Genomic DNA, 12267 nt, shown 5'->3' on the forward strand with positions numbered 1-12267 from the left:
CCTTGATGATCACTCTGTCATTAAAGATAGAATTCTAGTTCTGAGCATTACTATTCCATCATGTGTGTACTCGGGATTATTTTCAACATTTCTGATCGTGTTTTTCATGTTAGTACGGTGGGACATCTGTGATTACCCACACATTCAAGAAAAATTATTACATCATACCCCCCCAAATTGTTAAATCTAATAAAAGCAGAACGGAAATGGGAGACATATGCAACTCTCAAATAAACACAGTAATTTGAATTCCCAACGTTTGAGAAAGGAAAAGTGACCGCCAAAATATGATAGAGAAACTAAATTGAAATTATCAATAACCTACAGTTTTATTGATCAGTAAAAAAAGAGGGGGCAGGCTGGGTGTGGTGCACACACGGGTAATCTCAGCACTCGGAGACAGGTAGGAAGATCAGGAATTCATGGGCATCCTCGGATACATAGCAAGTTCAAGTCCAGTTTACACTACATGAGACTTTCTCAAAACACCATATTGATAGATAAGTAAATAAATAAATGAATAAATGAACGAACGGAGGCTACCATTTGTATTAACCCAGCATCCCTGGAGAGAAGACTAAAGAGAAAGAGGAGTGGTAAATACAAGCCCAGGGAAACAGGAGGGAAAGGAAGAGGGGGTGCAGCCGGGTGAGCCATTCTGAGCTGGCCTGAGGGTCTTGCTGCGCAGTTGAGTGCCCTGGCCCTTGAGCTTCAGTCTGTGTCTCTGTTTAAGCTGGTGGCAGGCACAGGGGCTTCTTGCTGTCAATCAGTATCACACGGGCAGCTGTTCGCTGCAGGGCAGCAGTGACTGCGCATGCCTGCAGCGGGCAGGGCCGCCTCTAGGACATACACCAGTTTGCAGAAGGCCCGCAGAAGCAGAATAGTCGTTCTGAAGCATTAACTGCTTTGATGCACAAGTTGCCGGGAAATCATCTCAATCCCTGTCCTTATTCACAAATCTTTGGTAGCAAAAAAGATCGTTTTGGACACAGAGCTAGAGAATATCTTTTAAAGTTGTCTGTTTTCCCTGGACCTTCAGCAAATCATGAATTATTTAATTTTTGAAAATTCTCAAGGATATTTTACAGTTTCCTTTCAGTAGTCCTCTCTAGTACATAAACAGCAATTTAAACCTTAATAAGCCATCTACATCCACCCACACACACACAGACACACAAACACACACATATACAGAGAGAAACTAAAACAATCAGATATCCTATTCAAACAAGTTTGTGAGTTAACTACATACTGCCTTCAGCTAAAACAAATGCTGGTCATTTAAAAAATTTTTAACTTGTTTGACACATGGTAAGCCACCTATAATTCTGGGAATTGGGAGGCTGAGGCAGGAGGCTTGCCACACGTTGGAGGCTACTGTGAACTACATAGTGAGTGAGTTCCAGGCTAGCCAGGACTACAGAATGAAATACTCTCCAACATACAAACACACCAATCTAAAACTTATGAAACGATCTTAAGCCGGGCCTAGATCATAGATTTATTGTTTTGTGTTTTAGTAAGGCCTTCTTATGGAGACCAGGCTGGCCTCAGACTCAGGGTCCTAAGTGCTGGGACTTCAGGCCTGTGTCACCACAGCCAGGAGGATGTGATTTGTCTGTGATAAAACCCACAATGTTTTTTGAGGAAAGAGTTAACAGATCTTTAATTTTTTAATATTTTAGTTAATTAAGTGTATGCCAGGGTGCACATATGGAACTCAAAGGACAATTTGTCAAAGTCAATTCTCTCCGCCCATCTGTGGGGCCAATGCTGAACTCAATCAGCTGGCTTGGTTGCGGAGATAATTACCCAATGAACCATCTCACAGACCAGAAATGAGCACTTCCAACAAAATTTGTTATAATGAACAAGTGAAAATGTATTGTGATGATAAAATAATCTCTCAGTTGTATGTCAGTCAGTATTACGATGCTAAGATGATCTCTCAGTTGTATGTCAGTAAAGCGTTTAACTGGTTTTGAGGTGTCATGGTGTTCAGCCTCATCTTTGTTATGTGCGTCATTGGTCTCTCTTACTTCCTAGCTCTCTCTCTCTTTAAATGTCTCAGATTTTAGTAAATCTTTAACAAGACTAATCTTAGACCTTATACAGCAATTTGTTTCTCCTTTTGTCTTCGTCTTGAAACACTGTAGCCCAGGCTGGCCTCTAAGTCATAACAAATTCTTGCTTGTTTCCCAAGTGCTGAGAATACCTTACTTTCTTGCAGAAATTCTGAAATAAAACTTAAAATACATGCTCAAGATTAAATTCCAGAAAATTTAAAATTTAGTGTCTGAAAGTTCAGATGTTAAACATCCATAATTCTGTTGTGATAATAGACATAACTTTTTTTCTTGGAGAAATTTTTGTACATGTGTACATGTAGCCTACATCCTGTGGTTGGTATACAACAATGACAATAATGTTGTGAGTCTCTCACAGAACAAAAGTTCTGCTCAAAATCACAGACTACAAAGCAGTTTGATCCAGATTCCTGGAAATGCTAAGTACTAATATAGTATTTACATACACTATAATATATATGTAATATACACTATATATAATATATTTATAATATATAAAATATATTTAATGGAAGGAATGGGGAAATGGGAAGATATCTTATGCAGATATTCATATTCCTTCTTTTGTTTCTTCTTTATTTGAAAAAGAATCTTTCTCTATAGTCCAGGTTTTGAACTCACCCTGCTCCTACTTCAGCCTGCAAAGTACTGAGATTACAAGTGTGCACACACCTAGCTCAGACTCCTCTCTGCACCATTGCATTTCATCACTGTTTGTGGAGTATTAACAACATAGGTGTTTTTACATAATGTTTGGGTAAATGAATGAATGACTGCCCTGTTGGGATATGAGATGTACTTTAACTTGGAGGCAGAGATAGAGTAGGAACCCTCGCTTTCTTCCCATCCCATACTCTCTGGTTTCTTTGACTCTAAAAGTTGACTAGAGTGCAAATTTGCTATAATGTTGAAAAACTAATCTGAGTCAGGTGACTCACATCTCTAATCCCAGACCTGGAGAAGCTGAGGCAGGAGGATTACCTCAAGTTCAAGGATAGATGGGCTTTTGTAGGAGATATTGCCTCAAATTGGAAAAAAAAAAAAAAGTTTGAAAACTAAAATGGTTTTGAGTGAAAACAAGGGACAAAATATTCCTCAGCTGGCCCTTGTGATACCAGGAGAGCCCAAGAAACATGTATCAGTGCAAATTTTGGAAAAGCGAGTGTGGCTGGACTAAGAGCAGTCATTTGTGTTCTCTTTAGTAAAAGCTTCCTTGTTTTCGGGTGTGCACATATGAACACCAGCCGCTGCGGTTTTGATGCGTAGTTCCTTGCACTGATAAGCAAAAACTGCTGAAGTCATGAGGCTGCTCCAGACAGAGCCCTCGTGTGAGTCATACGAAAGCTCCACTCTGCTGACCTCTGGCAAAAAAGGGAGTGAATGAGGACGGGAGAGGCGGATGGGGAGAGGTTCAAGTGCAGGTTTTCCCCTTGAACCTGGACTATTATGGGTCAGGAGCTGTGTGCAAAGAGGCTACAGCCAGGATGCAGTTGCTACCACCATTCGGAGAGAGGGGAGGCACACAGCTGTCAGAGAAGCCAGCCTGGGAGCACGGAGGCTGCTGCGTTCGAGGTATTTGTATCCCGGGAGGAGCATCTTTCTTTATTGGTAAACCAAGCAATTCAAACAGACGCTCCCTTTTGTAGCGGGGTCTGATTCCACTGCGGTAGGTCTAAACTCATAAAAAGAAAATTCTATTAAAGTCACAGAGGATTTATGGCCGTAGTTATCAAGTTTTGGGGTGTGCTTGTAAACCAGAAGAGGGGGATAATCTTTGGCTTTGGTCTCTTTTGACTTGAAATAGAGAAAGTGGTTCTCCTCTGGCCATCCCCGAGCCACTAAATGGCAGGGCTGAACTGTAGAGGGCAAGCTGCCATACTGGTAGGTCCGCTGTGGATTCTCGGTTTCAGTAATTAGCTCATGATGATTATCAGTGTCTTACTGGATCATTCTAGGCATTCCATTAAGTACGTAGGAACGTGGGTGGGCATGAGGGAGACTGAGTTAAGCCGAGAAATCGGAAAACATCCATCAAGGGAACTGGGTGAAATTGCGCAGGTGAAGGAATTTTGGTATTTCAGTGATTGGTATCATGGCGGTCTCTAAGGGGTCTAACTTTCAGGAGAGGTGTCTTTACCGGGTGGAGGGAGCTTAGAAAACAAACAAGCAAACAAACAGGCAAATAAAACAAAGCAAAGGTTTTGCCAGCCACCAAATTGAGTTTGCACATGCACTTTCTTTTTCCCCTAGCTAACAGACATAAAAGGAGCAACGTGTTCCATGTCTTCATTTCACCCCAGGGGACTCCAGGCTCCCGGTGGCCAGAAGCTGGAGAGTAAAAGGCCACGGAGTAACAGTGACTCTTTTCAGGAAGAGAATCTGAGGCAGAGGTTGCCATGGGTGAGTGAGCCATTGACAGGCATTGAGAAGAATGTCATGGGGGCTTGTCTAAGGAAGCTGGCCCCCACCTTCCAGGGATGCCTGTGTGGGTCCCGCCCCCCACCTCCTACACACAGGCTGTCTAATGCTCCTGGGGAAAAGACAAGTCAACATTATTTTTGAAATGCTCTTTCTGTCTTCTCATCTCTCACCCTATCCCATAAGCAGAAGAAAAGCCTCCCTTTTGGGGCAGCCTCATCTTATTTGAACTTGGAGAAGCTGGGCGAAGGCTCTTATGCCACAGTATACAAGGGGATTAGCAGGTGAGTGACTTGTCAAAGACTTTAGATGGGGTGTCTCCAATTGTGTTATAAATCCAGTGGACATAGCACAGACTTCACAGCCTTTGCGACTATGACAGTATATCTGGGCCAACAGGAAGGAGATGTGATGATTATAACAGCCTCAAAAACAAAACAAGCAAGCAAGCAAACAAACAAACAAAAAGCCCCACACTAACACAGTTCTTCTTTAGCTAAAATCAACCACTGAAGAAGGTAGACTTCCTTCACAGAGAAACCCAGTAAGGTGTCTCTAGAGAGTTTTTCCTATCCCTTCCTAAATCTCAAAGTGTGTGAAATGTTTTACTCTTTTGACTTTTCAAGGGATCCAACACCCAATAAATACATGGAGGCTTATTTTTAGTTATGAGTGTCTGCCCTTAGCGTGGCTTGTTTCTTACCAGTTTTTCTTAACCTAAATTATCCCACCTATCTTTGGCCTCAGAGCTTTTAACTTTCTTTATTCCTGTACACCTTTTCTTTCCTTCTTACTCCGTGTGTGGCTGTATGGCTGGGTAGCTGGGTGGCTAAGTGGCTGGCCTCTGATGTCCTCTGCTCCTTGTCTCCTGATCCTTTCCTTCCTCAGTTCTCCTTCTGTTTATTCTGTCTGCCTGCCAGCTGCCTATCCTTGCTCCTGATTCGATATTGGCTGTTCAGCTCACCAACAGGTGTTTTAGACAGGCAAAGAATCACAGCTTCACAGAGTTAAACAAATGCAGCATAAACAAAAGCCACTCGTCTTAAAATAATACTCCCCAACATAAGACATGCTAAAAGCTATGTCCTGTATTTTCTGCATCTGTAAAATATACAAAATGGCTGGGAAAAGAGAATGTTTATTTAAAACCCAGATACTGGTTCTAAGATGAAATTCTGGTCTTTCTGATTGCCTTCTAGTAAATTACCCTTACTTTCTTACTGAAAGTTAGAGAACTTTATCCTTTAATTTATGGTACTCCAATTAAGAAAATAATGACTTAATAGTAGTCATGTTTTAAAAATACAAATATTATAAAACTAAGTATTCTGATTTATCTTAGAATTTGTATACCTAATAATCAGATTATTAGGGAAATACAATCTGAAATTCATTATATAGGACCAGAGTTTGATTCATGACCATAGATTATGCTAAGAACTATGAATATAAAATATTTTCTTCAATGAACTCAGCTTAGTAATAGTATAAAAGTGCATCAGAAATGCTTCGACTTGAGTTCACAATGAGATTAAACACCCAGGGGGAGCTATGCATTCCTACAACCTCAGTACTGTGAGGAGAGGGAAGAGCAGAGACAGGAAGATTGGTGGGGCTTGCTAGCCACCGGGCCAGCTCCAAGTCCAGCAAGAGCCCGTGCCACAAAAGAATAATGTTACATGTAAGAAAAGAATCATATATGTCTACTATATATAATATACCACAAAAGGATATATACATGCATGCATGTGTATATCACATAGGAAGGGAAGAGAGGTTTATAATATAATAAATAAGAATAAAAACTGACTTTAAGCATTCATTAAAGCTGGGCCAGGTAAATATTCACTGTACTATGAACTAATATGAAAAGAGGCCCAGTATGGGAGGAGGAGGATGAGGGAGCAGTGATAGTACCTATAGAACAACAGGCACCCTATGGTCCTGCTTAAAGGAAGACAAAACAAACAGTACTTATTTGGATTGACATGTACACAGAGGAGTCTGAGGATGAAAGATTTACTTTTACTGGTTGAAACTGGAGGCTACCATGAAGACATGACATTTATGATGTAAAATCACATCTTTAAGTATGGTGGGGTAACATAGCCCCATAGACCTATCAATCACTCAGGCCAATCACTCAGGTCAGCTAGGGCACAGTAAGATCTAATCTCAAAAAACCCTATTTAGATGTTCTAGACAATGCAAAAAGACTGAGACTGAAGATCATTTTTTTTTTCAGACTGTAGCATGGTCTTTCCAGAAAGCCCAAGACAATCCACCTAAGGTTATCAGACCTAGTAACGCATGGCAATCATCTGATCAGTTACAAAGTCAATACAAGTTGTTTATGTATTAGAAAGTACTATTTAGGAAATATACTAGAGAAACTAAATTCTCACAATAGCAACAAAAATATAATTGTCGGCATTAAAATGAGAAGGATTCATACAGACTTGTTATGGTACACAAAAGACTTAAATCAGACAGTTTGCTGTAATCAACTAATTTTCCTGTGCTGTGAATATTTATTGTGCCCCATGCCATGTTTTATCTGTTAAGAATACTTTGGAGAACTAGAGACAAATGCTTCCACACTTGTGGAGTGAGGGATGAGCATCAGACCATAAACAAACTAGTAAAATAGCAAATCAAAGCTGACTGAGTGTGCAGGGATAGAACGGGAAGGCCCAAAGACGGCATCAAGGCGATCACAACTTTAAAAAGGGTGGCAAGAAGAGGCTTCACTGAGAAAGAAATGTTTGGACATGGAATCTGAGGGAGGTGACAATGAGCTAGGTGCAGGGACACAGAGGACAACTCCAAGCAGGGACCCTGTGTCAGAATCAACCCCAACATTGGAGGAGTTGGAAGGAGGTGATGGCTGGGCGGAGCTAGTGGGAGTGTGCACAATGCAGCGATTACAAGGTGGCTGCAAATACAGGACAGTTAGAACCTAATGCCATGGAGCTGACAGTGGTTCTCTGACTTCGGGTTTTGATATGTACTAACTAGAGGTGCCCCTTGAAATACTTAAGGAAGTGGTGATTGAACACCCACCCTGACCCCTGGGAACCCAAATCCATGGCTACTCAAATCACTTACCAAAAAAAAAAAAAAAAAAGGCACAGTATTTGCATATAACAGAATACAATGAAAATGCTCTGCAAACAGCTAAATGTGGTATGGTATAGGAGATGACAAGAAAAAACTCAGTACACATTTAAATATTTTCAATCTGTAATAGGTTGAACACACACGGTACCCACAGACACAGAGAGCTGGTTTTATAGTCTACACACAACTAAAATTGTGTAGCAAAGGAAAATGATAGATCAAAGATGTTTTTAAAACTTCAGGTCTTGCTAATATAGCCCTGAGTAACCTGGACTTCAATGTGTAGATCAGACTGGCCTTGAGTTTGTGATCTTCCTATCAATGCCTTAGTACTGGGATTACAGCATACACCACCACACCTGGCAGAAGTATGGATATGAGCTGGGCATTAGTGGGGCACGCCTTTAGTCCCAGCAGAGGCAGGTAGATCTCTGTGAGTTTGAGGGCATCCTGGTCTACAGAGCGAGTTCCAGGACAGGCTCCAAAGCAATACAGAGAAACCCTGTCTTGAAAACCAAATAAATAAATAAATAAAACCACTCTGAATATGTACAAATCCAAGTAAAAGTTAATTAATAAGCACAGTGACCTCTCAAGTCAGTAGGGAACAGAAAATGCTCCCCCAAACAGCACTGTGGCAGTTAGCCTGTTTGAAAATTGAATGTAGAATAAGAATACAGTGAAGTGAAGACTTAAATGAACAAAAAAACTGGGCATAAAGGTGAACTGAGTGCAACCATTAAGCTGCTGAGGTCTGTGAATGCATTTAACATTTGACATACGGGAGTACAGAGGTCATGGTGCCCATCTGTCCATCTGTATTCCAGACAGCACCGACTCCAAGACACTTTAACGAGTGTTTCATTGAAACAGCTATAGTTAAATCGATGCTGGCAACCCTAGACAAAATCAAATTCCTTTACGACAGAAGCCTTCAGCCTTTCAAAACTGCCTGTGTACCATGATTATCTGACAGCAGTGGGAATTTGGAAAATGCAAGCATTTCTAACTATATTTAACCAAAAAGGGTTTTTGTGGGTGAGTGGAATAGAATTTTACAGACTCATGATCTCAGTAAAATATTCTGGGAAATGTTAAACATTATAAAAAAATTTAAGTTCAAAACTTAAAAGACAAGTGAAAGCAAGTGTTAAAAATTTATGGAAGACTTTTCTGTAAAAAAAAAAAAAAAAGATGAGGGAAGGACAAAATAAACAGAAAAGACTGGGGGAGATTCAGGTCCCAAAGAAAAGAAATTGAAATTAAAAAGCTATACACACATAGGCCAGATTGTGAAGGTAAAAACAACACTAAGCCCACACTGCTGAGGGGTTTGGCAAAGTGGCATGGGCATCAACACAAGTTTCCAAGGGGAAAACCTGCCAAAACCAGGCACAAAATTAAATGGTATTGAGTTATAACCCAAAGGATAAAATATCTATGAGTCTCTACTGCTCCAAATGAATGGCTCAATACATTAATAAATAAGAGAGAAGAAATAAATCTCCATGCAAAAGAACTTCAAGTATCTTACACAAATCTACTATCTCAGAAGAGGATGTCAGCAGATCCATTTCCAAAGTTCAGGTTACACTTAGGGACGTCAATCCTGAAATAGGGCTGGGGGCAGTCACTTTACAATAGGCATTCAACAAGTGCTACCTCACAGAGGCATTTATAATCAACATCAAAAATCCCAGGTCATGAATCTACATGAAATCAAACTAGATCCCTGAATTGGTGACACTGATGTGACTGGGACTATATATTAGGCCACTGACAGTGGATCCAAGACCTAACACTAATGCACAAACTGACTTAGTGGAGCCCATTCTATATGGAGAGATACCTGGCCTAGCCTGGACACAGGGGTGTGGGGGTGGAGAGGTGCCTTGGTCCTGCCTCCACAAGATAATGGGACAGACTTAGTAGACTTCCTATGGGTGGCCTTACCCTCTCTATGGAGCAGATGGGAGGAGGGGGGAGTAGGAGAAAAGGAGGGAGGGGGAACTGGGATTGGAATGTAAAATATAAATTAATAAAAAAAGAAAAAGAAGTCCTAAGTCATGACAAAAGGGTGACCTGTGATACAATATGGTCAAGATGGCTCTTGACCTTCCCCAAATTCAGAATCCCAGTTTAATCTTAAGAGAAACTTCAGGAAAAAACTCAAGAGAGGAGCACTCTATGAAGTTCTTAGCCAGCACGCCTCAAAACCATCAAGGTCACCAAACACAAGGAAAATCTGGCAAACTACACAGCCAAGAAGAGCCTAGAGAGACACAATAACTAATGTAGTCCTGGATAACATCCTGGACAATTAGAAGGGCATGAATAAAAGCTGAAGAAATCCTGATATGCTTTAATAACAATGCATTAATATTGGTTCATTAATTATTATCATTGTTTTACATTGGTTCAATGTTTCATTTTGTTTGAACCAGACTCCTGTATTTCAGTTCTGTCTCAGCTTTAGGTGTAGCTGAAGGTGACCTTGATCCTCCTACCTCCATCTCCCAAGTGCTAGAATGACAGGTGTGGGTCACTGTGCCCAGTGTGGGTCATTAGTTGTTACAGCTATGCCTGACTAAGAGTCAGCCGCAGAAGAAACAGTGTGAGGATATTGGGACTTGCTGTACTATCTTCTCAGTTTATCTAGTTTAAATGAAGTTTAAAAGAAAAAAAAATCAAATGAAAAATGATGGCCATCTGTAGCTAAATCTTCCCCCATAGCCCCCATTATTTCTTTAAGACTAGCCCAAGTTAGTCTCTGGAACTCACCACAAAGCCCAATCTGGCCTTGTGGCAACCTTGCTCCTTCCTCAGGCTCTCAAGGGCTAGGGTTACAACAGGAGCCACCAAGCCCATCACAGTATTCTTAAAATAACCCCAAACTGCAAGTTATAGGAATCTAGAGTTGGCAGAACACATTGTGGTGTACTTATGTGATAAAATATTTTAACATTATTAAATATCACAGTGTGTAAGAGTGAATGATAAAACCAGGCACGGTAGCTTATGCTTGTAACCCTAGTACTTGAAAAGTCAAGGCAAGAGGACTGTTATGAGTTCAAGGCCAATTTGTCTTGAAAAGACCATTAATGATAAGAGAAAATATGAAACCCAGAGAGAACATATTATTGACACTGGATCTCACTGTATTAGAAACAACACGGTCAGAAAAAAAAATATTCTTGAACCTCTATACTTATTTAATATCACAAACAAAATTATAAATAAATAACTGGACAGTGAAATGTGGGAGGGAGGGGGGAGGGAGGGAGAGGGGAAGGAGAAAGAGAATGGTGAGACCTAGGTAAATCAGAGAGAGCACTTTGGAGAATACTGCAAGTCATTGGCTATTAACAGGCTCATCTAGGAGAACTGAACATTGGAGGCCAGCCTGGGCTACACTGCAAGACCCCATCTCAACAGTTTCAACCGAACAAAACAAATAGCCATATCTCCCCAGGCTACACACACACACACACACACACACACACACACTCTCTCTCTCTCTCTCTCTTTCTCTCAAATAAATAAATAAATAAAATTGAAAGAAAAAAGAAAGAATATGGCTGTTATCTGAAATGAAATGTTTATATACTAGGACATGTTGTAAAGGAATACCTTTGTTCTAGCATCTTCATGAGAGCTGTTGCCTTGAACCATCTCAGTGAGCATGTGTGTCTGCCCTGCCCCTTCTAGGATAAATGGACAACTAGTAGCTCTAAAGGTGATCAGCATGAACGCCGAAGAGGGTGTGCCATTCACAGCCATCCGGGAAGGTAAGAACAGGAACAAATGGACCCAAAGATTGTTTTTGATTACTCTACACTATAAAAACATTATAAAAGATTCAGTCTGCTCACTCAGCATGTGGTCTCTGGTATTTCTATAAGTGATATTATAATTTCAAATTTTGATTTTGTTGCCACTTTCCCAAGATTATTTTCATTATTAATTTAGGACTTATCCTTGAAGACAAAGTTCAAAACTGCTGCCCATAATATGACCTCTATGAGCATTTACTAAATATTTTCCATGTTTGGGTTCATGCTAAAACCATGTCTATACAACCTTCGGAGATTCATTCAAAAGAATGAGAGAAGTGTGACATCGTAGTAATCCTTGGTGGGAGGTTCACCTGATCATAGCATGGTTTCTTGTTTCGTTTTTTGTTTTTTCTGAAGTACTAAGGGATTGAACAAAGGGCCCAACACATGCATGCAAGCACACACACACACACACACACACACACTTTTTTTTTTTTTTTTTTTGAGACAGGGTCTCAAGTTTCCTAGGCAGGCCTTGAATTTGCAAACCTTCCGCTTCAGCTTCCAGGATAGAAGTCATGTTCTTTCTCTCCCCTTTTCTCTGTCTCCCTCTGGAGCAGTCTCTGTTTTGTTTGTTCATTAAAAATTAGACAAAAGCTCACTAATTTGCCTAAGCCAGCCCCAGACTTACTATGTGGCCCAGTCTGGCCTCAAACTTGCAGTCCCCCTGCCTCCACCTCCCAAGAGCACTCATTCCAGGTGTGCCTTGACAAACCTAGCTTCCTGTGTTCTCTTCGATACCCGGGCAGCGTGGTAAGGAGGTGAATAGATCTGAGTTTGCAACATCTGGTTGCTGGGCACTAATG

At 40.8% G+C, this 12267-nt stretch overlaps 1 protein-coding gene across 1 annotated transcript in view; it reads left to right on the forward strand.

The window, feature by feature from the left end:
- Positions 1-3426: 3426 nt before the first annotated feature.
- Positions 3427-12267, forward strand: part of Cdk15 (cyclin dependent kinase 15) — an 87291-nt gene continuing 78450 nt past the window's right edge. The window contains exons 1-4 of the mRNA XM_051190282.1: positions 3427-3659; positions 4338-4487; positions 4692-4789; positions 11334-11413. Of these exons, the coding sequence (XP_051046239.1) occupies positions 3534-3659; positions 4338-4487; positions 4692-4789; positions 11334-11413 (454 nt within the window). The 5' untranslated portion in view covers positions 3427-3533. The remainder of the gene's footprint in view (positions 3660-4337; positions 4488-4691; positions 4790-11333; positions 11414-12267) is intronic.

Source organism: Phodopus roborovskii, unplaced genomic scaffold, assembly GCF_943737965.1.
Source record: "Phodopus roborovskii unplaced genomic scaffold, PHOROB, whole genome shotgun sequence".
In the NCBI taxonomy this organism is placed as follows: Eukaryota; Metazoa; Chordata; class Mammalia; order Rodentia; family Cricetidae; genus Phodopus; species Phodopus roborovskii.